The sequence below is a fragment of the Stegastes partitus genome, unplaced genomic scaffold (genome assembly GCF_000690725.1).
Source record: "Stegastes partitus isolate 25-593 unplaced genomic scaffold, Stegastes_partitus-1.0.2 Scaffold2305, whole genome shotgun sequence".
In the NCBI taxonomy this organism is placed as follows: Eukaryota; Metazoa; Chordata; class Actinopteri; family Pomacentridae; genus Stegastes; species Stegastes partitus.
The window spans coordinates 36,297-62,829 of record NW_007580036.1 but is presented as its reverse complement, the minus strand read 5'-3'; the positions used below and the strand labels follow the sequence as shown (position 1 = coordinate 62,829).

General features: G+C 40.3%; 1 protein-coding gene across 1 annotated transcript in view; it reads left to right on the top strand.

The window, feature by feature from the left end:
• Positions 1-48: 48 nt before the first annotated feature.
• The window catches only part of LOC103374617 (nesprin-2-like), a gene marked incomplete at its 3' end in the record, with an annotated part of 62,647 nt that continues 36,162 nt past the window's right edge, over positions 49-26,533 (top strand). Inside the window, exons 1-33 of the mRNA XM_008304732.1 lie at positions 49-124; positions 3,162-3,223; positions 5,130-5,225; positions 5,398-5,475; positions 5,555-5,647; positions 5,822-6,018; positions 6,268-6,467; positions 6,794-6,894; positions 7,398-7,487; positions 9,895-10,008; positions 10,098-10,235; positions 10,444-10,608; positions 11,902-12,014; positions 12,173-12,341; positions 12,524-12,620; positions 12,729-12,934; positions 13,096-13,248; positions 13,794-13,931; positions 14,057-14,158; positions 14,359-14,526; positions 14,701-14,859; positions 14,954-15,766; positions 16,584-16,718; positions 17,272-17,424; positions 17,551-17,717; positions 19,307-19,640; positions 20,515-20,627; positions 20,808-20,928; positions 21,044-21,213; positions 22,768-22,918; positions 23,012-23,910; positions 26,045-26,203; positions 26,326-26,476. Coding sequence (XP_008302954.1) covers positions 49-124; positions 3,162-3,223; positions 5,130-5,225; positions 5,398-5,475; positions 5,555-5,647; positions 5,822-6,018; positions 6,268-6,467; positions 6,794-6,894; positions 7,398-7,487; positions 9,895-10,008; positions 10,098-10,235; positions 10,444-10,608; positions 11,902-12,014; positions 12,173-12,341; positions 12,524-12,620; positions 12,729-12,934; positions 13,096-13,248; positions 13,794-13,931; positions 14,057-14,158; positions 14,359-14,526; positions 14,701-14,859; positions 14,954-15,766; positions 16,584-16,718; positions 17,272-17,424; positions 17,551-17,717; positions 19,307-19,640; positions 20,515-20,627; positions 20,808-20,928; positions 21,044-21,213; positions 22,768-22,918; positions 23,012-23,910; positions 26,045-26,203; positions 26,326-26,476 — 6,081 coding nt within the window. The remainder of the gene's footprint in view (positions 125-3,161; positions 3,224-5,129; positions 5,226-5,397; positions 5,476-5,554; positions 5,648-5,821; positions 6,019-6,267; positions 6,468-6,793; positions 6,895-7,397; positions 7,488-9,894; positions 10,009-10,097; positions 10,236-10,443; positions 10,609-11,901; positions 12,015-12,172; positions 12,342-12,523; positions 12,621-12,728; positions 12,935-13,095; positions 13,249-13,793; positions 13,932-14,056; positions 14,159-14,358; positions 14,527-14,700; positions 14,860-14,953; positions 15,767-16,583; positions 16,719-17,271; positions 17,425-17,550; positions 17,718-19,306; positions 19,641-20,514; positions 20,628-20,807; positions 20,929-21,043; positions 21,214-22,767; positions 22,919-23,011; positions 23,911-26,044; positions 26,204-26,325; positions 26,477-26,533) is intronic.

Sequence of the window (26,533 nt, the reverse complement as noted above, 5' to 3'; positions counted from 1 at the left end):
TCTTGTGGACCTTCCTGAGGTTCGTTTTGGGCTGTGGTCAGAGGCTCCATGGCTTCAGGTGGAGCAGAAGAAGACGATGGAGGCATTCCATTGGATATTGACAATGTGCACATGCTCCTCCAAGGTCAGGCTATTTCTGTACTTTCATAGATGTTGTGACCCACTGCTGTCAGTTTTACTTTGCACCTACGTTGTTTACTGTTTCTTGTGTCTGCGCAACAAACACATACAGAAGATGGAACTTGCATTCCGTTCACCACATAGTTTTTCATTAAAAAACATTTTTGTAGCTGCTTTGTTCACTGTTTGCCCAGCTGAATTGGAGAATTCAGTTCTTCTGTTTATGTTTGTTTAGTCTATGCAGTTTGTATTGTTAGCAATATCATAAAATAAGTGCTTTTTTTCTTTTAAAGAGTCCAAAACGGTTGAGAAAACCTCAGCTTGTTCAGCCCCAGCCATCAGGTGTACAAGTGTCCCTATAATTTATCAAGGAAAACATTCATTTTTCAAGTCAAACTGGTTTTTAATCACACATATAATCGCAGTTATTGTCCTTGAGTTTGATCAACAAACACATTGTGTTACTGCACACAGCATAACTACAGAGTAGAACAGGTAAATGAGGTTACTTCCAAATTACAATTACAGTTACAATTAATTTTGATTGTGCAAATATTTTGTAATTAAAACTTGTTAGCTCTCTGACTTTTGTTCTCTCAAATATGAATTCATTTATTTATTACAAATCTGTCTTCTTGTGTTAATGAATATTTACAGCCTAATGTTGCAGCTTTGTCGTGATGCACATATCAAAAGGGAAAGAAGCTTTTGTGAATATTCTACATATATACTGTATAATATTTAACATTTCTATTGTGTACTGATGCAAGTTGTGTCTTTCACCTGTTTCAGGCCCAGTGTTTATTATGTATTCTCACATTTGTTAAAATCCGGTTCAGGATCAGATATTCTCTTATGGTGTATCAGAGAATATCTGATATAAACACTTTGACAATGCGCCAAAACACACACTTTGAAGTGCCGAAGCAGTAGTAGTAGTACTTTATGGGTGTGACCTGATAACCGAGTGTTTATGGTGCATATCACAAAGGCACAAATGCCATCAACACTGAGTCCCTGATTCAGGTCTCAGCCAGTTGAGCCTTGCTGTATGTGTGTTCCCCTGACTGCTGAAAAGACAAAATGCCTCAAAACTAAGTAATATACAGGTTAATACCAAAAAAATCATACAAAACATCCTGTCACTACATTAAACGTCCCCTCTAAACATACTTGAAGAATATCAAATTACCCAAGTTTGAATAATAATTTCTATCTGATATGTTTTTTTTCTTCCAAAAAATGGTTCAATTACCTTGATGAAAATCCTTAATCTGATCAATTCCTCCTCCCTCAGTGAAAAAGCTGAAAGTTGATCTACTGGATGCACATTGTCTCCTATTTCATTCTCATTGTATGTGCAAGGCAACCCTAAAGTTTCCACATCACTTTAGTAGATTGCGTATTGCACTGTCTTCCAAACTAGCTGTGATGTGATAAATCCACACAGTAAAGTCAGGCTTTAGGTTGACACAGAGAAACTCCACCTTCAGCAGAACAGCTTGAAAAGAGTCTTATAATATTGAACTCTGAACATGCATCATTCTGCATCGTGAAAGTCAAGAAAAGGCCCAGTAAAGTGACAACGACCAAAACTGATTTCTTAGTAGAGGGAACCTTCGTTTGTGTGTGTATTCTGTTTGTTTGATTGCTTGCAAACATCTATAATTATGTATAGACTGTGTTTTGCTCTAAAAAAAAACATATTTGACTGATGCCAATCTTACAATGGACTAAGAGCATGAAAACACAATTTGAAGTGTTTGTGCTGTGAATGCCAGGTGAACTGGGTGGAGTCAAGCGAATAATAAGCGTAGGTGTTGCCTGCCTCGGCAGGCTCTTAAACAAACAGCAGAATCAGTGACTCAGTCTTCATGGTCAAGTTTGATATCAACAAGGTAGTCTATGGAAAGTGATTCTGATTCCCTCAGTAATGATATCAATTTTCCTTTAGCATGCTTGTAATCTAAATTTCATCTGTTACAAAAGAGACACAACTGTGTGATTCAGCAGTTTGGCCTTAACGGCAGCACAAACTGAGAACATGCCTGAGCTAAGACTCTAGAGAACAGACACTGCACAGAAAGCAGTGATTAAAGATGCATGAAAGTGACAAAAACCATCTAATTACAAGCATCATTCGTCTTTTTATGTTGGATGCAGTCATACAATTCAGTCATGCACCCCTAGGTGGTCTCTGGCTCTACTTATCCTGCTAATAAAGAAAAGTTTCAGCTGAAACAGGCAAATAGTCAATCTACAAAGCTACCTGTTAAACTTTCCATCATATTAGTCAGGGAAAACCTTTCTAATGTCATATATAGTGATTTCATAATGGTGTATACCATAAGAGTTTCATATTTTGGCAACAGGAGCTCAGGATGTGGTCTAGTACCCCTGTGTATGTGCATATGTCTCTGTCTGGAAGTTCATCATGACTGTGAGTGTGTCTCTATGTATATTTGCTGTGTGTGTGTGTGTGTGTGTGCGCGCGCGCGTGTGTGTGTCTCAGTATCTATGTCTGTCACTGTCTTGGAAACCATCCCATCTTGTAGTCAGATCCTAGCCCTTAGCCTCACTTTAGCTTAAAGAGGAAGCCTTCACTCCAGGGTGTCCAGAGCAAAAGACGAAGAGCAAGTTTTCTGATGCAGTTGACACTGTTCTTAGTTGTTACACATGGATTTGCTGACTATTGATTATAAGAATGGAAGGTCGAAAAGTTGTTCGGTTTTCTGATGTTGGTGAGTAGTTCATGACCTACATTTACCCACAGCACCCACTGCAGGTAACTTCACAGCAGCACGATCCAGCTATGAACACTACACAAGGGCACAGGTTGTTTGGAGAAATATACTGGAATGTATTTGATAAAGCATTTTGTACATTTATTGCATTAGCTGGTGGTTTTTAAACCAGCTGGAAGTGAAAGTGACAGTTCACAGAAAAACTTGTGAGTGGAGCTTTTGCATATGACATCAGAAAGCCCCTGATATATAATATGTCTTGCTTGTGTATAAACAGTTTCTTTCTTTCCCTAACAGTGGAGCATGAACAGATTCAGAAGAGGACATTCACCAACTGGATAAATGCTCAACTTGCTAAGGTATGTTGGGACGTCATGTTTGTGTGATGCTTGTATAATGACTGAGTATCTTTCATTGTGTTTGGGATATTCGTATCTCTAATGTGTTTCGAAGCCAACAAGCTGAAGGCAACACAGTCTGATGTAAAATAAGCAGTTGAAAATTTGAGTTTTATCTCTTTTATGATTGTCAGAGTGATAGTTCTGCTCAGGGTGATGTCAAATAGCTGATTGTTTTCCAAGTAAATGCTGCAGTTCCTCCACAATGACTTGTTAACACAGGTGTCAATTGAAAATCTATCTTTTGGAGTACGGTATTTGGGGATTTTAGAGTGTAGTGGAAAGAAGCAAGAGCAATACTGCAGAAAGGAACTAATGTGAAAATGTTACACAAACTTTGAAGGTGGCAGACATGCATCACATGTAACACATGTAAGAATAGAAGTGTTCTGCACATACTGCATTTATTCTCAAACATGAAAAACTTCGAGGATGTTTGTGTTGCAAAGAATCAAAAAACAAATGTCGATGTGGCCCTATCAGAATTGCAGATTAACGTTTTGCCTTAAAACATTTTTTTATTTTTGCACTTTATCATTATCTTAATATTCAATGAAAGAGTGGTAACATATGAAACATGTCCAAGAACATAGAAAGTGCTGAAGTGAGTGACGTCATGCTGCGGTTGAGCTGTAAATGATATGAAGCGAGCTGTGGAGTGTAACATGCTGACTCACTGGTCATGCAGCAGTGGAGCAGCTCAGGCTGGAAAGAGACCTTGAGCTGCTGACACGAGCCCGAAATATAAATAGTGGTCCAGCTGAGCAGAGCGGCACGTAATCTGAACCGAGACTCCTCTTCATAACCTCATGTTCATAGGACTGTAACTCTAACTCCAAAATCACTTGTTCATAACCTGCCATCTGTCACTCCACTCTGAGCCCACAGACAACTCTGACAGGCAGATACTTGCTCCATTATGTCTGTAAGACAGTGTTTACTGTTGTAACTTAATCTGATGCTTGAAGCCAGAAAATGCTTTTTGATAAATACATTAAAGTCTCATGTCTTTAAGATATGGCTATAAAAGAGTTGGTGGGCTCTCCCCCTGTGAATTTTGGGGTTTATTTGTAAAGGTGCTGTGTAGCATTAAAAAAAGGTCCAATTTGTCCAATTGACCAAATATACTATCTTATATTAACATTTATTGTCCCGCAAGTGTTGATATACCTGCATATACCACTACATTTTTCATAAAGCTTGGTGCTTCCTGTTGCACTTGAGCTTACTTTGGTTCAGAAATTACAATATACTACAATATGCAATGTCACATAAATGTCAAATGATTCTAAATTGTATCACCTCATGATAAATGCATTATTTCGACTATTTCTATTGAACAGTAGAGTGTTTGCTGTTATGTTAAATTAACCTAACACTTCAGATTGACTATATTAAAAATACAGATTCCCTACAAGGAACTCAATGCAACAAAAGTCAGTACATTCATTAGTGATATTCATATAATTCATGTGCCCCCCTTGTTTCAAGAAAGACTCAGTACTCTTCTGCATTGAGGATGCCAAATGTCTGGAAAAGGGCATTACCATTCTTCAGAAACAATCTTTTTCATGTGCTTTTTGCAAAGAGGTGGTGATTCTGTAACCGCATTCATCCAAATAGCCTGACTGGAAACTCACTTTTGTTTATATGGGGACAGATTTTTCAACTTGTGTGTCTTGTTAACGTAGAAAGAAGCAGTTATCGAGAGATGATACAATTTTGAATTATAAAATAAACAAGCCGACTGTTTGTGTAACTAGTCGAATCAGTGATGGATAACAGTTTTCACATTAAACTCATTTATTTCATGATATTGTGCCACTGGACTGATTTATTTAAGACTGGATTTTGTGCACTGTTACAGAGATGCCCTCCCTCATTTGTGTCAGACCTGTTTTCTGACCTCAGAGATGGGGCACAGCTGCTTGACCTGCTGGAGGTGATGAGTGGTCAGTCGATGGTGAGTTAACGTCTTTGACATCAGTGCGCTGAGCAGATTCCTAATTCTTCTCAGAGATCTATAATTATTCCGTAGACAAGCAGTAGGGGTGTTAAAAGCCAAAACAGAACATCAACATGCTAAAATGAATGCTGTCAGCGCTGTATAGCTGATTTTACAACTGTCTTCGTAGAAAAGACAAAGGGGCCGTGGGGTTTTCCAGCAGAGGGCCAACATTGAGACAGCACTGAACTTTCTCAAGAAAAAATCTGTAAGTTTACACACCAGAGAACACTGCAATATAACACCTGGAGTGTGTTTGACACTTTTGTCATGGCTGTTTGGTGCAGATTAAACTGGTGAACATCAACATCCCAGATATCATAGATGGGCGCCCATCCATCATCCTCGGCCTCATATGGACCATCATTCTCCACTGTCACGTGAGTACCAGTGTAGCAACTGTAAAACACTAATTAGTGCCTGACCTACTGTTGCTACTGCTAAATGCACTGATTATAAGTTTTGGTCAGATTTCACAGTTGAGGAAATGTATGAGGGTACTGATAATGTGATATATAGTAAGTGATTTATCTATGTCTTTCTGTCTGTTTCAGATTGAGGAGCTGGCCAATGCTCTCTCCTTCAGCTCTCGTCATTCCTCCCTGGACTCTCTGTCCAGCCTGGACTCCTGGTCTGGCAGCCCCGTCCCAGCTAGTCCGGTCCCTGCAGGCCGGACGTCGCCTCTCCACAGACGCTTCCGCATATCTGCCAAGAAGGCCCTGCTCATGTGGGTCAGGGACCAGTGCCAAAAGTAGGGTATTTATGTTCATATATTTTAATGTTTTTAACAACAGATTGTTTAGACTCAAGAGCCTTGTTTGTGGATGTTGTATCATTTCCCTGCGATTTACATTTAAGTGCTCCATAGTTTACTTTCTGAATATCTGTGTACAAGAAAGCAGCAATTACTAAAGTTTTGTGTCTTTTTTATGCGTTATAGTGATGATCATGATGAAGTTTTTTGTTGTTGTTATTGTTGCGTCTGTCTGTCTCTTTCCAGAGTTCATTGTTCTGTCAGTGTGAGGGACTTCAAGTCAAGCTGGAGAAGTGGAGAGGCCTTCCTGGCCATCCTGTGTTCTCTCAGACCACAGCTAGTCGACCTCTCATTGGTTCCGTCGAGAAGCAACCAGGAGAACCTGGAAGAAGCGTTTCACGTGGCTGAGCGGGAGCTCCACATCCCCCGCCTGCTGGAGCCCCAGGGTGAGGCTGATGATCTCTTGCAGGGTGTTTCGATAAAATGTTATATTTCTGCGTTACTGCATGAATCATCTTTAAAAATAATCACTTTTGAATCCTAAACTTTGATTCTCTAGTTGACTTAAATGCTACATATAGTGTAGAAAAAATTAACAGTTCAGATATAATGACTTTTAAATTTGCACTTAACAATAAATTTCAGTTTGTACTCACACATTACATTCTTGAGCAATAACATCACTTTTACTTAGTGGTGTTTAAGACAACTGAGAGTAAGCCCTGCCACGCTGAACAATAATTTGAACAATCATTTTCTTCTTTCATCTTAGATGTCGATGTCAAAGACCCGGAGGAAAAGTCCATTATGACTTATGTGGCCCAGTTTCTACAGTACTCCAATGACATGCCAGCACCTGATGATCACCTGCAGGTAAGTAATCCAACAATTCTTCATTTCAATTCACAGTCACTTCATAAGAGACTTAGTTCCTGCCGAACTCACTGCAGTGCTTTCAGTGAGATGTTTTCCACCAGGAATCCAGTAAAATAAATGCATGACTGAGTACGTTGTACCAGAAAGCAGTCTGCTTTTTTGATTTCCAACAATTACATAGTGATTTTGAGGTACAAATCATTAAGGTTTATACTCCTGTCATCTTCATGTAGACGCTTTAAATCTGTGAACAACACCAACAAACCAACTAGCCTTTTGTTTTTACTGCAGTACATTTCTACCCCAGTAAATCTACAGTACAATTGAACTTACTTGCTGTATAATTACTGTTTCAGTTGGGTTATTAATGCTCTTTTAGTCCCTGCTGTCTCCCTGTTTGATCTTCCACAACCTCCTGCATGTCAACCATCTTCCCTCCATATTCTTCCCCCTGTCTCCAACTCCGTTTTTCCCACTCTGGTGTGGTGGTGGTGGTGTAGCTGTTTCCTCTGGTCCAGACCTCCTTTCTCTCACCTGTGAATCTGCCTGCTCACATCACTCCAGCAATTGCTATGTCACCGCTGCGTCAGGTACACACCGAATAACGTCGGTCTTCAGTTTATCTTTCTGTCGTTTGGTGTTTTTAATTAACTCTCTGAGCTCCAAACTGCTTTTGGGCATATGACTAGATATAGAGAGAGCTCCAAAATATTTTCTTTGCACTATGATACAGTTATAATGCTAATCAGTCATTAAAAGAAAACAATAAAGATGATTTTTTTTTTTTTTATCAGTATTTGTTTAACAAAAAAACTTAAATTCAAAACATCTACCTGTCTCTAGCCCGATCCTCTCTGTTTAATGTGAATACTGACTGCAGTTTACCCCAAAAAAAGAGTTTTTGTTACGTAAACCATGGCTGGATGAGTCATGACTTCTCTGCTGCAGTAAGAAGTGTAGAATTTTTAGTTTTTTACAGGATCTGGCACAAACAGTTAATATTTGGTGAATTTTTGAACGTGACATGTGGAACAAAGTCATTTTAATGAAATATCACAATTCAGAGCACATCACACGTAAAGTAAAGGACAATCAAAAGATTGGAAATCAGACTTTTTTTTGTGTTACAGTTTCTTGCTCTGATATATGGTGTCAGTTTGATGATTTCTTTTAGAAGAAAATATGTCTTCTTTCTAATCCTAGAATTGATTGTATTTTTGGGGGGAACTGCATACCACACACAATATGTTCAAGGACCATCTGTAGTTGAGAATCTGGTGTGTCTTTCTGTTTTTACAGATTCTGGCTCTGATTAATGATGTAAAAACAAAAAAATCAACAAAAAAAAAACATGCTTTTCAACTCTGCTGGCAGGTTTTGGGGTTGAGAGTGTTAATGGTGCACATTTCTATAGTCAAACAGTGTAGTTGCATTGAACTAATGATTCTGACACATATAAAACTTGTGTACCACGATTATTCGTAAGACACTTGAGGATACCTGTTAGGTCTATCTGATTATGACACACACAACTTAAACCCTCCTGTTATGTTGAGGGTCAGACTGACAAACAAAAAAAAACAATAATTGTTTTAAGTATTTTTTTTGTATGAAACTTCTTCTGCTTGGTTTAATGACACACACACACACACACACACACACACACACACACACACACACACACACACACGCACGCCCTTACACCCTCTCTCTATTCTCTTAACCTCATCTTTAAAGTGGGAGGATGCAGCACGTGTTGTTATGACGTTTGATGGGAATCTTTTCTGTTTATGTGGGCAAACTCCACCCACATTGAGTGGACACTCAGCAGGGGACGGGCAAAACATATAAAGATTCCCTGCAAAGTCCTACCAACCTACACTCTGCAGCTGCTATACTCTATGTCAGAGCTTTACCAAATGAGCAGCAGAAGTAAACAGATAACAGCCCTGGAGGCTCTGGAACTCATCTTTGATCATGACAGTGAAACATTGGAGGATGTATCTGAAGATGACGACCGTCTTGAGGTCAATTCTGAAGTCTGAGGATTCTGATTATGAACCAAATGAAGAAACTGCTACTCATTATCCTTCAAACAAGACATTCACATCAAAAAAATGGTACAATACAGTGGTCTTCATCCCCAAATATACTTCACGCAAAGCTGTCTGCAGAAAACATAATAAAGACAGTGCCAGGGCCCACTAGGATGGCAGTGACTCGTGGGACAGACATCAAGTCAGCTGTTGAGCTGGTCATATCCAACTCAGTACAGAAAATCTTTCTTGAAATGTGTTTTGGGGGAGAAATGGAAGGAGCTGGATGAAATGCTTATTCTTTGGGGGTCCTCACCCTGGCTGCCTGGGGTCTACAAGTCAAAGGATGAATCAACAGCCAGTCTGTGGGATGCAGAGACAGACAGGGTTATATTTCGTGCCACAATGTCCCTGGAGACGTTTAATCCTCATGACTCATTTGTCTTGATTTTAAGTCAGTGGGTCAAGTTGACCTTGAGCAGAAGAGGTGTCTTGTGTTGATTTATCAGCATCACTTCATGAAACTAAAAAAATTCAAAATGTAAAGTAATATTTAAAAAAAAAATCAATGTCATGTAAAACTATGGTATTTTATGTGTCGGTCTTTCTGATGTACATTTTAAAAAAGCGTTAATGTGCATTTTCTATGAAAAACAAATGAATTATCCTCGTTGAACAATGATTGAACCACGATCTGTGACAGGTAAAGAACGTCATTGCACTAAATATTGATTGAAATAGTGAGTAATGGAGTTAATAATGATATTATAAACAATGTTTATTGGGATTTTTTGGTTTCTGACACTTTTAGATAATCAAACATGCCCCGGGTCAAACTGACCCAGGAGCATTATTGCTGTTCCTGAGCCACGAACATAACAGGAGGGTTAATGTGCAGCTCCCACACTGCTATTCACCCCACATTCTGTAATTACTGATAACATTGTTTGTGAAAGTTTAGGTTTCGCCAAGTGAGCGAGCACAAGAGGTGACTGGTTGGCTGCAGGAGGCCTATCAGGAACTGTCAGAAGCCTGGACAGCTGCAGAGGAATCCAGCTACGCAGAAAAATATCAAGTAAGGCTAACAACAGGATAAAGAAAACATTCATTCACATCAGTTTGTATACTTTGTGTGAGAAGTTGTTTCTGTGTTTGGTCCACCAGGTGTTTCAGAGCCTCGCTGCCTCTTTCACTGAGCAAAGGAGACCAGTGATGACGCTCTTTGCTGCCATAAAACGCTGCCCTGAGCTGAACCAGCAGCAGCACACACTCAAGACCGCATGGGACCGTCTGGAGGAAGAGGTCAGGAGATGCACACGAGAAGCAGCAGGGCCACACTCAGGGTTTTAGTTACTCTTGCCTTACTGCCTTATTGCATTATGGCCTGAGTTTGTTTTACTTTTACATTTTCTTGGTGCATTTCTAACATTGTAATTTATCATTATGCAATTTTCTTTTTCATATGGAAAATGGCTCCTACCATGCTGTTAATGTGTGTGTCATTCTTCAGCTCCAGAGGTGTAAAACAGACCTAGATGTGAGTCTTCCTCCTCCTCTGGACTCAGCTGTTGTGTGGCTGCAGCGTGCAGAGGCAGAGCTGAGAGAAAAGGAAGGGAGAGTGAAGGACCACGCAGACGCAGCTAAAGAAGCAAGAGCTCAACAAGACACCTTGAAGGTTAGCTTTTTTTTAAAACTAGATAACACAAAATCAGAAGTGGACAAGCGCTGTGAAACCCTGAAACGGCTCTGAAACAACATCGAAGCATTAAAACCACCTCCACGAGATTTGAACCAGTGACGTGCGGTCAGGGGAAAGAAAAATATATAATGATTAAATAATTTAAATGGTTATATTTATTCAGTGATTTGTACTATAAAGTATTTATTTTTTCATTTAGCCTCCTCAGCTTTGACGATTTTTAAATTCAGAATCGCAAACTTTTCGCAATTTCCCGTTCAAATGCTTGGAAGAGAAGCTGGTGAGGCAGCGGCGAGCTGAGCCTCACTTGGATTGCGCAATCCCTCACTGCGCAGGCTGCCATGCGCAGGTTGTCACTGCACGGCAGCCTGCGCAGTGAGGCATTGCGCAATCCAAGTGAGGCAGCAGCGAGCTCAGCCTGTATATAATATTGTACAGTGTTTTTTTTGTTACCAACTGTATGTGTGTAACGTGTCACGTGTGCTAAGCTATCATAACCGCCCGAGAAGAGCTTCTAGGTGAGGCAGGCAGTTCTCTTGCCTCATGGCAGGGGGCGATCTGATCCCAGACATGCTTCTTGTGACTCCGTGCCTGCAGAGTAAGTGACGGCAAAGTAGACTAGGTATGGCAGGGGTGTCCAATCCTGGTCCTCGAGGGCCACAATCCTGCATGTTTTAGATGTGTCCCTCTTCCAACACACCTGATTCAAATGATCAGCTCATCATCAAGCTCTGCAGAAGCCTGAGAACGACCCTGATCATTTGAATCAGGTGTGTTGGAAGAGAGAAACATCTAAAACATGCAGGATTGTGGCCCTCGTGGACCAGGATTGGACACCCCTGAGGTACGGGATACAGGTAGCAAGTCAAGTGCAGCGAAGGAGGATAAAGAGACTTTTACAAAAAAGTAACGGATATGTTTGTCCAGAAGGAGCAGAGCATGGACTTCATTTAAAGGTAAAGGTAAGACTGCAATAACAAACAAAGAAAAAGAAACATGTGTTTTTTGGGCTGCAACTTATATAAAGAATGCAGATATGAAACATAACCTGTAAACTGCTGCCAATCAAATGGCAAACATGCTGCTGTGTAGAGTGCATATATTTGTAAATCAGATTGTGATGAAGTCAGTGCCTCACCAGCCATGAACCTCACCGCACGGCACTGATTTGAACAAACCAATATGTTCTAGACTTGCTACATTACACCTGCCAGTCAAACTTAGTGTCACCAGTTTTTATGCTTATGATCTTGTTTGCTCTTCTTTCAGACTTTAAATAAGGACATGAACCATTACGTTAATATCCTTGAAACTTACCACAATATGGATGACTCAGGGAATGTAATCGTGCCACCTGAAAAGTTTGATGAAATAAAGAAACGGTATGTGACATAATTGTTCAACTCCTGTGATTATTTCATTTTTTAAAGGTTAGCATTACCATGGACACATTTTACCATAAATTTTGAATTACTGTGTTTTAAAAGTAGAAAACAGTATAATGAAATAATGCACTAATGCCTTCTTTATTTGAAAACAGTTTAACCAACATCCGAGTGACAGCCAAATATCAAGGGATCAAATTGGAGTACCAGGAATCCCGTCACACTGTGCTGGACCTGCTGAGACACATCAGTGCTAAGGTCCAGTCCTGGAAGGCTCCCTACAGGTCTCAGGAGACCATACATGTTCTTCTGCAGGACTGGCATGTGAGTGCATATCTGAAAGAGCAAGATGAATAAACACAAACCAATGTTAATTTGAAAAATAGAAGTTATCTGCTTGGCCTTTGTTGTGAAAATGTTACAGTTTGCTGGGTAAGTCATCTTGTAACTTATTCTTCTTGGAAAACCAAAAAAAAAGTGATTCTCTTTGTTGATTGGTTGTCTAGGAAACAGTTGAACGTCAAGGTCTGCTTTTGATTCTGTCGGATGCTGTCCAAAACCTGAAGGAGAGGGCAGATGGTTATACCAGCAAGGCAGCACTAGGTAGGATCTAAACATTTTCATTTAGAACTCTTTAAAAACTGAATCTGATTTGTCCTGTAGATATTGAGTTTTCGTTTTTTTAACTTTCACTTACCGTTTACTCACCAGGTGAAGGTTCCCAGCTTGTTACTCGTCAGGTGAAGGAAGCAGAGAGTGAGGCTGACTTGGTCAAACAGGCCGTGACGGCTGCCAGAGGGACGATGGACAGAGTGGCGTCTGCGTGGGAGACGTACAACAAGTGCCTGGCTGCTCTACAGGCATGGCTGGCACAGAACGCGCATTTGCAAGCCGAGTCTTCTGCTGTGGCAACACAGGTAGCATCCACCCGATAGTCCTGAATGTTGTCAATGAATAACTCAGAAAGATTCCTTTATGAAAATCATCAATCTATGTTTATTGTAAAAGTTATTCCATTGACGTATATAATCACAAACTGCGGCACCATGTTCTTTTTCTTCTGTTTTGGATGCTATAGGATATGGCTGAGTGGACTTCATGTCAGGCCCAGTTAAATGAGGCTGGAAACATTCTCATTGAAGTGACAGAAACTTCAACCAGCCTCACGCTGGCCGAGCAACTCAGCAAGGTCAACATGCAGTGGGCTGAGTGCATGAAGAAGACGATGTTTGTAAGTGGTTTTCAACTATTACCCTTCTGAACTCCAAGCAGTTTATGGACGTGTTTTTGCTCGTGACACGTTTTTCAGTAATGATAGAACAAAAGGTAAATTGCTTTTATTATTCATTTAGCAAAAATGGTAAAAAAAAAAAAAAATGAAATTAACTTCTCAGTAGGGCTAAGGAGGACAGAGTTATTTTGTTTTTAGAGAATCTGGTTCAAATGGTTTATTTTTAAATGAGACACATAGAAGTAGTGCTTTTGATGAAATATAAAAATGTTAAGTTCTCAGACATGATGACATGTCACAGATGAGTAGTTCAAGAACCACTGAACAGTTGAAAATGATTTTAGTTTTTCTGGCTCTGAGAAATTGTTACATTTAGTGCTGTTTTGTCTTTTTTTTTTTTTTTTTAAACAAAAAGATGACTTGACTCACCAGCGAGTTTATTTTCTTTCAAGCATGATAGGAAAGGTAATTTACCAAAGACTTAGAGATTAAGGGACACACATACATAAATGAGTATTGCCTATCATAAAGAATTTCTTTCTTAGGAAGTGTCATCAGAGCCCAGTGCTGGTGCCTCGTGTCTTCAGATGGTGCATTCACTGACCCAGGAAGCCTGCTGTCTCTTGAGACAGCCGCTGGAGGTGGCCTCAGTCCCACTGAAGGCCAACAGAGAGAAACTACAGGTTAGTGAAATTTCAAATGGCTGAACAGGTAGAAGGAAACCAGCAGCAAAAAGTACATTTATTTATTTATTTTTAAATGTTTGTGTGTCTGGGCTAAGCTCTTTTTACTTTTTTCTCTCTTTTAGTTACTTAACAAAAAGATGGTAGGAGTGGACGTGTCACCTCTCAGCACTTCCCAAGACTTTCAAACAAGCCACATAGAAAAACTCCAGCAGACTCTCCCACAGGTACTCACTGTGATGCAGATGACTCACTTTGTCTTTTCTGTTTCGACTAAACCTACTCCCGGCTAAATCAGTGCACAGGTGAATGTGTGTAAATCCAGTGTAGCCCAGTTATTCTCCTGTGTTAATTATATTGTTATGTTAATTGTAATATGGCAAACAAAGGACAGAGTTTGGTTAAATTGCTTGTATCTGCATGACAGATGCTTGCTGAAGCAGAGAGGACCTGTGGGGAGCTGCAGAGGGCTGCCTCCAAACTGGAAGGCCGTCTGGCTGAGCTGGATCACTGGAGCACAGATGCGCTGGACTGTTACAGCCACCTAAAGGAGAAAATGCACAGAAGACACTCAGCATTTGACTCTACAACAAAAGTCAGCAAACCAAAACTTTGTGCTTCTTCTAATTAGGCCTTTTGTTCGACAGATACAAAGAATAACTGGACCCTATAAAGTAGTAGAACTATGGTAATGTTTGATTTGGGTCCTTATAAATAAAGATTTGGCATTCAGTCCAGAATAACCAATGCAAACCATGCCACTTTCTAGGTGCTGATTTCTCGAGGCTTGCAGCTAGTGAACCAGGTTGTGACTGAGGGCCGGGATCTGCAGGACTTTGTGGCGGGACTGCAGAAAACCTCTCCTCTACAGCGCCTCAGTACCTCTCGCATGCAGCACAGGATCTCAGAAGCAGTCTCCCACTGCGAGGTGAGTTAAATTGGTTTATGCTAACTCTTTCCAGTCCGTTAACAGTTGGTCATAATCATGGTATTTGTGTATTTTTTTTTCTTCATTTTTCTAGGAGATTCTTGGAATGTTTAGTCCCTTTGGGTTTAATCCACAAGTTGGTGAAGTTCCTAAGAGTCAGTCACCTGCTGAAACAGTCTGTCAGACACCAAAACAGCCAGAGACCGGGTTACTGGTTGTGGCCAGAACCAAACAATTTGACCAGACTGGAAATGTAGTGCTGCAACCTCAGGACCCAAATCAACTTTCAGCTCAGATTCCATCTCACATGCCCCAGCAAAGGACAAGAGGTCTAGAGGGCTGGTCTAAGATCATGAGCACACAACATGAAAAAGACATTGCTACACCCCATGTAGTAATCCAAATGATGCCTCAGCCTTTGAAGGAGTCAGCACCTCATTCATTCATTCACTCTCATCTCGCTCAGGCTGCAGAACAAGCCGAATCTGAGCTTTTGATCCAGCCACAGTCATTTTCTAATTCCCATGCTCAAGCTCCAAGTTTCAGTGAAAATGAGCAGCTTCTGCCTGCTATTAACCAAACGCCTGTTGGACCTAAATGCCAAGTGAGTTTAGTTTTGGCTAAACATGCAGCACGCTCAGTCGCAGAGGAAAAGGGAAGCTCGTCGCCCTCACAACTTCACAGCAGCAAGCACAAATCCAGAACAACTGGGCAACCGAACACTTCACAGAGTAGTAAGCCTCCACAGCCGCCGGTTATGGAACGCAGTGAAGTTCACTCAAAAGCCCAGTCAATGGCGAGGAGCAGGCTGGAGAAGGCCAGATCCCGTCTGCAGGGACGCATCCAGCAAGTGGTCAAGTTATTTGGTGGCAAAGAGTTTTCAGAATCACAAGCCAAGAAGAAACAGGTACAGTTTCAATCATTAAAGGACAGAATAAGAAAGGTGTCACTAATCCTTGCAGATGTTTTACTCTCAGAACATTTCAAAGCAGTTTAACATGTTGCTTATAAAATGCTTAAAACAGAAGCTTGATCATGTTTAACCCTCTGAACCCCAAAACCTGCTGGTGAGATTGAAAGGTGCTTTTTTCTTTTTCTTTTTTTAAAATTGTCAACAATACCAGAAAGAATGAATGGATATTGAATTTTCCAGCAGTCTTTCAAGTAATCATCCATGATGTTCTGTTAAGTCAGAGAACTTGCCTGATTTATCAGAGCCAGAAACAAAAACAAATCAAATAGCTGTATTTTGAACTTCCTGATGGTGCTTACTCATCTACGATTTGCTGTTCTTTTGGTCAACTAAACTAAACTTAAGCTTAAAATCCTTAAATTTTCAAAAATAATCAAAATATTCTACTTCAAACAAAAAAAAAAATCTCTTTTTAAATGTCACACTGCACAGAGTCCATTTTTGAGTTCTCTCTACTTCTAATCAGCAGTGGTTGTGCTGTTTCCATAGACATGCAGAACTTTAAGTAGCTGTAAAAAAGAACGAGCCTAAAGTGAGCTAAAATGTGACAGGATAAAACCAGCACATAAAGCTGTTGGGGTTAAGAGGGTTACAACTTTGCATTTCATGCTGAAACATCCAGACCTTAAAACTTACCTGAACTATATGAAAAGAATTGGACACGTTCATTGGAGGTCTGTGGTGTTTCGCTTTGTGTTGCTATCAGTTTTGTTTTATGCATGTTTGTCCAGCTGTATGTCTTTCTGTGCAGAAAGCTTTAAAAATGCTGCAGCCTGCCATACTCCAAGAGTTCCTGGGTGCGGTGGAAGGTTTTGGGGCCTTCTGCTCTGGGTCCCAGCTCCAGGACTTGATGCATCTCTCTGACTCAGTCAGAGAGCAGTGGGAGGTATGACAGGAACTAGACACAGAGTGTATTCAGGACAAATCAGTTGATCAGCAATGTTTAAGCTACAGTTTTTTTTTTGTTTTTTTGTTTTTTTACTGAGTTTTGATGTAAAGGTTTTAACCAAGCACCAAAGGAGTTTAATGACACCACTAAAAAGTCGTTGTTTTGCTGTTTTACCATCAATTTAAATCCAATATCAATACCTAAAACCTAAAAGAAATTACATTTTTTAGATGTACTTCCTGTTGAACCTTTATTTTCCTGCATTAATGAGGTGATAAACATTCTTTTGCATCATTTTTGTCGCCATAATCATAAAGCAAAGAATATTTTTATGTCGTGGAAGTATTGGGTGAAATACTCTCCAGGTTGTATTTTACTTATTTACTTTACAATTTCTGAGAAGATATGTCATTTTTTGTGTCATAATAAATCCAGTTTTTAACAAAACTTTAAACCACCACAATTTGACATAAATAACTTATTTCTCACAAGCTTCCCCTATATATTTCCCCAAAGTAAGTCTCTGCTTGTTTGTTTGTGCTACACTCAGGATGTACGCAGAGAAATGGCTGCCTTTGTTCCCATCCTGTGGTCTAAGATCAGAGAAGGGAAGCAGCCATGTTCAGTTGTGCAATGTGGCATGCATACTAACTCCCTCTGTGAAGCTACTCACCAGACTGACCATGATTGTTTGCAGCACCAGGTATCTGCATAACTGTAACATGACATTAACATTAACATGTGAGTGTGCTGTGTGGGAGCTGTGTGGTAGAAGATCTAAGATATTTGTTTTTCAGTCTCTCAGAAATTCATCTTCTCTTCCTCGCAGGCTGTCACTGAGGGAGATGCATCTGTTGAGGAGCGTGTTGAATCACTTAGAGAGCTGTGTGAAACACTGACACCAAGGAAATCTTCCAGCCTCGCAACAGACCAGCTGACAGAGTCAGATGAAGTGCAGGAAACACAACCCAGTGACACGGCACTCCCAGCTGACGGGTAAGACAATATTAAGAAGGAAACAAAGACCTGCGTTCCTTATATGTGTTGAAAGTGTAAAGTGAAGTCTGTGCGTGCCATTCTTTCAGTTTTGAAAGTTTTTTTTTCTCTGATTTGTGTTTATTAGTGAATCTTAGAGTTTTTATGGGAAATTTACTTTTTTTAAATTGACTTAAATTTTTTAAATTTAATTAATTTTTTTTTGCAGCAACTAGAGGTATTCGTGTATTTTCCAAATTATTCTTTATGGGAGAAGTGGTATTATTTTAACAGATGTCATGTACTGATATAACACTGTCTAAATATAAGCTCTTATTTTCACCCAACAAGGTCTTGGCATTATGGATGTTCTTGAACGGACCCTCCCGCTAAGGGCTGACTTTGTTTTATAGAAACTCTTTACCCTATCTCTCTCCACAAACAGATTTCTACATGCTCAATTTATTTGAAAAAAATGGTTTAACAAAGCAAGTTCTAATTATTTTTCTGGCATGCTAAGGTTATTTGTTTGCACATCTAAAGTTTCTTTCTGAACCCCAAAGCCCACAGATGGGTCTGAATGGTATGTCATCTTTTAACTTTTTTTTTTTTTTAGAATGACACCATTTATCAGCGCAACAGAAAGAACTGTTGAATTTCCAACTTTCTGAAGGACTGTGCTGCATGTAAAATACCAAGCAAATACTAAGCAAATGTAAGCTTGAAATTGTCATCAAAATACCTTTATTCTACATTCCCTGTGTAACGCTTTGTCAACAATAAGCCATGTGTACCAGATCCTGTAAAAAACCTTTAAATTCTCTGCTCATCAGCATAAATGGAAAGCTATGACTGATCAGCTGAGACCAACAACCACATGATAGAAATAAGAGACTTTTCAGCCAAACTGCAGACTGTATTTACACAGACTGACACGAGAGGGAAATAAAACATACTTGACGAATAAAATAAGTGCAGCATGGCTTAAAAACAGCATGCAGAGGAGTAAGTTGTCAACAAGTTGTTGGAAGATACGTTTAGCATGATGAAATGTCTTTGAAGGGACTGTCTTTTGAAGTGCAGAGTAGTGTGAAAAACAACCAAAAAAACTGTTGATAGTTAAATATCCATAATAATATCCATAGCATGCAGAGCCACCTTTTTGTTCAGGACTGGTCACACATGAGGGCATTTGGAAAAAAATATCGGAAAATTTGATTCCAGGTTTGTCCAACTTTTGTGAAACACATTATCAAAGAACTTTAACTTTTTTTATTTATTATTATTTTTAATGATATATGGCATTATAACTGCACAAAACTCTACTTCTAGACATTATTGAGCTGTTTCCATAGCAAAAAACACCCAGAAGCTGCTCGGAGGTTAGAAGGTTTAGAGTTATCCTTAAGACAATTTTCAATTAATGGAGTTGTAAATTAAATGTTACGCCAGTGACATCATTGAGTTGAAGCAGACAGCTTATTGTTTATTAATCATTGTCACTCAGCGATCCTTTCAGCCTATTAATCTTAATTAGATTCCTGTCGGGCCGAGTTGTTCTAACCGACTGCCCCTGACTTCCTCCTGATAAACATTTCTTATCTCAGCAGGGGACAGCAGCTCGGGGGAAACACCCCGCTGAGACCGACTGACATGTGGGCCGACACACAGGCGAGCAACAGTCTCCCACAGAAACAAAGCGTGGACGGCCCACAGCGAGGCCTGGTTACTGCTGTGTCAGAGCAGCTTCACGGCGGCGGTGAGATCCTCCGACCGCAAGTTCAGGACGTCCCAACAGAGACCCAGCACCACCTTACTCAAAGTAGAGGCTGTGCAGCAGCAAAGCAAAATCAAAAGCCTTCGCTCAAAGCTAAAGAGCAGCTGCTGAAAGCTCGTCTACTGCACATCACAGAGAGCAGCCAACAAACCCAACCTCATATACAGGTATGGAGAGATCTTTCTAGACTTTTCCTTCAGTGTCTTGGCTCTACTTTGTATTTCTGTATTTTGTAAGCTCCAAGTTTTAGGCACAAACAATTCCTTGCATATTTGAAGAAGCAAACACATTCTTCTATAAAGATCCCTTAATATGAAGTCAAAGTAGCTTCAGTAGTTTCATAGTGTGGTTTGACTGAAGGTGGTTTAAATGACTGTTGGAGTAGTAAGATACTTGATTGTATTTCATACAGCAATTAAAAATGTTCTGTGTATTAAACAAAAGTGTCTGTACTCAACAGTAGAGTCTAGTCTAGCAGCATGCTACATCTCTTCTCTGCATCCAAACTACAAGACACATGACAAATATTCTTAACTTAAAGTCTTGGATGCAGCCTGCTTATTTTAAATTCATCTACGCTTCTGGATAGTTTGCCTTCTTCAGCATCAGCAGTCTGAGAGACGGCAAAAAAATCATGTGCGTAGGTTCCTTTCTTTATGAGTACTTGTGAACCAGAATCTCACTAAAGTAAATGTGTGTTAGTCTTGAAATTGTGTTTGTGTAACTTTTATTTTATGACATGAGACAGGATTTGGCTGGTTTTACCATCCTGGTGAAATGATAACACAAACCCAGTCCTATGGTATACCTTGTGGTGGGAAGGTTGCATGTCCCAAACAAATCTTATTTACTTTCTACATTGCATTTAAAGCAGCCTTCCTGATCAGAAACAAACTCAGCAGTTTTCCTGGCTGTGCCTGACCTGTGCAAGCCACAGCACCAGCTGTAGGGCGCTAATCCTAAGTAATTGGATAGGCTCACCACTCTGTCTTTCCCGCTTTTCTTTACTGGACTGGACTATGCAACTCTCCCATCTCTCAGGCACTCGTCAGAAGCAACACAGTGGAGAAAAAACAGAAAGCAGAGTGGACTGTCCTCCCAGAGACGCTCCCACCACAGCAAGAGCAGCCCTCTGAACAGGGATTACTGGAGAGGTATGGATGATTAGCTCAGTTCAACTTTTCTTCACATTTCTTTTAAATGAGAACTGACAGTATGAATGATATAAATATGCTGATAAGAGTAACTAAATGTCACACATTCTGCATCATGTTTTGTTCCCATTCAGCCATTCAGTCTCAGTATATGTTACATTGAAGCAATCTTTGCTCTAGTTACAGAAAGTCCTCCTCAGTGTTTCAGTCCCAACTCCAGAAGAACAAACTACACTTAGAGCGCTTTATCCCAGACGCAGTCACCATCGTTACCCTGCAGAGCCAAAAGAAGCAGCTACAGGCCAGTTGGAGTGCTCGATATCCACCAGAATGTCACATTTTCAAATTCTGCTCTTAATTCTAACCAGACAGTGGTTTTTTAATTGTACTTCTCTGCGTATTGGTCTCCTCAACAGACCTTGAAACAACAGACGGATGCACTTTGGTTTGATGTTGAGCTCCAGTATGCCCAGCTTTCCCAGCTTCCTCAGCTGATGACCAGGGAGAAGGATCAGAGTGAAGTAAAAAGAGAGCAGGAGCTTCTGACTCAGCAGTGGCGGGAACAACAAATGTGTCTCCAGACCAGGTGGATCTACTCTCCTGATACAGATGCAGTATTTTAACATTGAAGCACAAGACATCAGTTGTTTTCAGTATGCTTTTAGTAGACTCAGAGTTCTGATTTCAAATAAGCCCATTTCAAGATATGGGATCTCCAACACTGCTGCTTCATCACCCTGGTAAAGTAACTGCATTCTGTTATCTAGACATAGGTCACTTTCATGGTAATGATCCTCATTGTTTTAATCAGACATACTCACCACAGTGATGGAGAGAGCCATGAAATTTGTCTTATACATGACATTTGACAGTACAGCAAGTGATGCATAATAATGAAATAATAAACCATGGACTAAATCTCAATAGCAGCTTATCAAACTATACAAATAACTAACAGCCTAGTTTATAATGTCCTAAAATCAAAAATGTCTGTCCATATGTGTTGGTTATCTAAGCAGCTAAAAATGTGTTTTCATTGTTATTAAACTACGTGTTGCCATACCTGGGAGTTACTTGATACTTGATTACGAGGCTTAATTCTACATGAAATTATGGGAAACATGAAGCACAGTAATGCTGCTACTACAAGTGTCCTGCTCTAAGACTATGAAACTGGAAGATTTTCTAATTTAAAAAAAAACCCTGACACGGTGAAGTAAAGAACACAGTGAGACCTGCTGTTAGCTCCTGATTGATCCTGCCTCCATGTTGGGTATAATTTATAATTTTAGATGCGTAATTAGGTTACTGCTGTTGCTCTATGTGCCTAAATGAGTGCAGCTCTCATGTGGATCCTTAGAATAAAGATTCCTACAAACAGATTTGTACAAAGTTGAATCTTTATGGATACTTCAGTTGACATCTAAGTGTAGCCCTGTGATAGACTGGTGACCTGTCCAGGGTGTCCCCTGCCTTCGCCCTAAATCAGCTGGGATAGGCTCCAGCCCCCTCTCCCACAACCCTAGTGAGGGTTAAGTGGTGTATAGATAATGGATTGATGGATTTATTTATGTTTTATTTTATTTATATTTTTGAATCTTGCATGTGATTTTGATTCTTTTGATTCCTTGTTTAGATTGTTCCATAAATTGACCCCTTTGACAGAAATGTTCTCATTCAGACATGAAGCTGATACATTCAGATGCTGTCAGATTAAAAGGAAGGAGTGCATGTCTGAAAGGGACTTTAGTTTAATATACAATACAGAGCATTTATAGAAAGGCTGCAATTTTATGTGTGAAGCATCCAGCTGTTGCTAATTTGTAGTCACCATTCTTGTTTAAGATTTTAAATTGAAGTTAAAACCACTTAACAATTACTACAACAGAACATACGGTACTTAACAGGCTATGTGGCTGCGTATATGCATTCGCCATGTACATACTGACATTCAAGTCTTATAGATGGGATTGTTGGTGTTAATGTTATCAAACTCTATCATATGTAGTGCACTATTGTATTACATTACCTTATTGTAAACTCTCCTATTTGTAAAACTACCAAAATTAAGTAAATCAGTGTGCATCAAGACCAAAATTGCTAAGCTCTTCTTCTTCTTCTTCTCTTGTGTTTGGGGCAGAATGTCATCTCTGGAGAACACTGCTGCCTTGATGAAGTCTGTAGGTGATCAAAAGAAACTGATCACAGAAAAACTGAACCAGATCATCAGAATGTCAGTGGACATTTCCTCTTTGACCTTGGCAGATCCTACAATGTTATCTGACTTAAAGGTACCACGTATCTATGTGTTGAAACACGTAGCAGTTATCATATAAAGGCTGAAACAGGCGTACATTAATATTGATGGCCAATGTGTTTTCCAGGAGATAGATGACAGACTGCAGGCTGAAATCAGGAAGCTATCAGAACAAAGCACTGAAGAGGAAAGACAAGGGCCGGAAGCCACATCCCCGTCACCCATCTGCCAGGCGCTCCACAGCAGTGTCCATCATCTCGAGCAGCTCAGACAGCAATTGGAAAGAGTTCAATCAGCTGCCCAGGCTCTGGATCGCTTCCTGGCCACAGTGAGAGAAGTCAAGGCCGAGATCCCAACCCTGCTGGCAAACCAGGACCCGAGCAGGCAGAAAAATGAGGCCGACTGGGAGCAGGAGAGACATTCTTGGCAGGCAGCGCTGCAGAGGTTGCAGGCTGCTACGGAACAGTCTGATAGTGTTGACAGCAGTTTAAACGCAGTGGGGATGACTCTGACCGTGGATGGTGCAAATGTGACATGCCAGGATGTGGTGAAATCTGTGGCCAAGCATGTTGTGGAGATGGAGAAAAAGCTGGTGAGAGCCAGTAAAAAACAAAGAGAGGAAGAACATTTTTTCCTGGAAAAGGTAAAAATATTGGACCATGAGGAGTTGAATCCTGTGCAGATTTGTCACATGAAAACTGGGAATGATTCGCCACAGCAAAGCAGGCCACAGGAGGATTCCACGCCAAGTGGGACAGAAAAGGAGCTAGCACTGGAGCCTAAAAGGAGTAGGTTGACACAAAGAGAGGAAACACAGAAAGCTCAAACCCTGAAACCTGACGGTGGTGTTTTAAGAACCAAGGAACAGAGACCAAGGCGAAGAAGCAGCCAGGTGAAGAAAGAGGCAGAAGAGAAGCAGGATTTGGTCCAGAGGAGAGCTGCCTTGCTCGCAGCACTGAGGGAGACAAAGACTGCAGCTGAGCATCTGGGGCTGCAGGAGCCCAGTCTGCCTGCTCTGCACCAGAGGTACAACACTTAGCTGGGGTCAATGATGCATCTGTATTCAGTGTAGCCAGAGATATTACATAGGAGAGACTCACCACTTTAAAAACCCTCTATAGAAATCTAAGGGATAATTTCATAATTCCAGAGATGGTAGTTGTATCACACAAGTCCATCACCCAAACAGCCAATTATTTCATTGTAACAGTCAAACCAGGACACATCCAGCCAATGTGAAACTGTGCACATGCCTAGTAAAAGTATAACATGCAGGGAGGAAAGCTTTTTAAACTTTATTTGGGATAAAGTCACCAAACTTTTAAAGCATTTATTGTCTGATTTAACTGTTGATTCTACATGTGATCAGTATGGTTTTACATGAATGGGAAACCAGATTGTTGACATTACTAGTTAGTGTATCAGGGCAATAAGACTAAATCTAAAATGGCTTTTAAATATTGTTACAACAGAACATGCAAAATTATAATTCACACATTGAGGGAGATCACTTTTGGTGTCAACCAAACGCAGTACGCATTAGGACATAGAGTAAATGAAAACTAAAACATACCTAACACATATAGCCTCTTAAATCATCAAGTTTTTCTCTTAAGCAAGTGGAAGAAAACTTTTTACACTGAGTATGACAATATGGTAAGAGAAATATCAATTTCATGTTATTAAGAAATCTTGTTTTTCTGTATTTGTACTGCAGAAAACTATGAAAATACCAAAAACAAAACAGCAAAAACTTTAGCAGTATGACTTTTAATAAACATACATACAATATAACTCTAAATACACAATTAAATTGAATGAAAAACTCACTTTATATAAAAGTGTAAAACATTGCCTGTCTGGTATTGTATGTGTGATGGCCTGGGGCAAATAACTGACTCAAATGCAGGGATCAGACAAAACACGAGAGTCCAGAATCCAAGGTTTAATGAACAAAGCCGAGTTCAGACACACACAGGCGGTCAGCAAGGCAACCAGCCCAGAGTAGGCAACAAGGCAAAAATGAGAGACATTTCAAAAATACTAAAGACAGCGATGTATAAAGACCTATAGATATTCAAACAAAAACAGGAATCAGGAACAGACAGCAGTCATGTACAAGAAATTACAAAAATAACACAAAGAATGACTCAAAGCTCGACTATGGACAGTGGGAGAAAATCAGCCAGGACCAGTACATCCTGAGGAGAGTAATTTGCTGACACAGGTGGTGCATAAAACTAGTGGGTAAACTGAACAAAGAGCATATGGAAAACAAAGCCCTACAAAATGTCTGGGTAGATTCTTGGTCAGCTTGTCACGGTGACCCTAAGTGCTTTAGTAGACGGCAGCCGGACTTCTCTCATCATCAGTTCTGACAGGAGGGGAGTCTCAGGTATTTATTCTAACTTCCAAATCACGTTGATCGTGTCCCATTAACAACCCAAGATTCAAATGCCCCAAGGTGTGAATGGTTGTTAAACTGCCTGGGGAGGGATATCTGGACTGCTTTAAAGGTACCTGGTCAGTGATGTCGTAGACCTCTGCATGGAGGTGAATGTTCTTGTTTAACAACTCCTCCTTCAAACCAAGCACTTGGCAGGTACATGGCCAAACAAAGAAGAGCCAGCTCCTCAGGATAAGACTCAGCAATTCACCTGCATCTACAGGAGATGGGAAAGTCCTTAGAAGACAGCAGTGTCCACATTCTGAACAGAGAGAACAGCTGGTTTAAGGGAGGAGTTAAGGAAGCCGTCTATGTTAAGCTGGGACTGCGATCTTTTAACAGAGAAAGGGCTCTATGACATCACTTATCAGGTACTTATAATGCAGTCCTGAGATTCTTCCATAGGCAGTTTCACAGCTTGAGTCATGTGAGACTTGGATTATTAATAGGTCATAAGCCGTGCGATTTGCGGGTGGGAATAAATACCTGGAACTACCCAGTTGTCAGTTAGAACTGAGGAGGCCTCTTGGATCAGAGGTTAAACAAAAAAAATAAGAGATGTTCTGTTGCATTCTACTGAAGCACTTAAGAAAACACTACAAACTATAGCAGCAGAGTCGAAACTGTATGTAAATGTTACCATACAATAACTACTCTTCGCAACTCCTGTTTTTTGAATGAATGTTAGTAGTCTGACTGTGTAATTGTCTGCAGGACCCGTGCCTTGACAGAGTTGGAAAGTCCTCTTGCTGGCCTCCTCTCAGAGATGCAGTACATACGCGATGCATCTTCCCTTTCAGGAACCGCTGATGAGAGTCAAATCACAGAGCTGGATGATCTTTGTGAGGAGACAACAAAAGCCGTAACTGAACGGTAAAGATTTTTACTGCTTCTGTTTTGGATTATTTACTACCATGTGCCTCTGCCTCTCCAGTGTTTCTTCTACTTTGCTGAGTTGGTGTGTGTGTGTTTGTTGTGTTATGGATCATTTACAGGCTGGAGCAGTGTTGTGTCCTAACGGAGCTGCTGAAGAAGTTTCAGAATCTTCGTGGTGAGCTGAGTGGGACGATGCAGAGAGCAGAAAACACCATCAGTAATCAAGCCTCTTACATGGGGAAAGATAACTTGCAGAGACTGCACACCAAGGTACATCACGCTGAATACTGAACACAAAGACATCATATTGATCCTTGTCTATGTTAT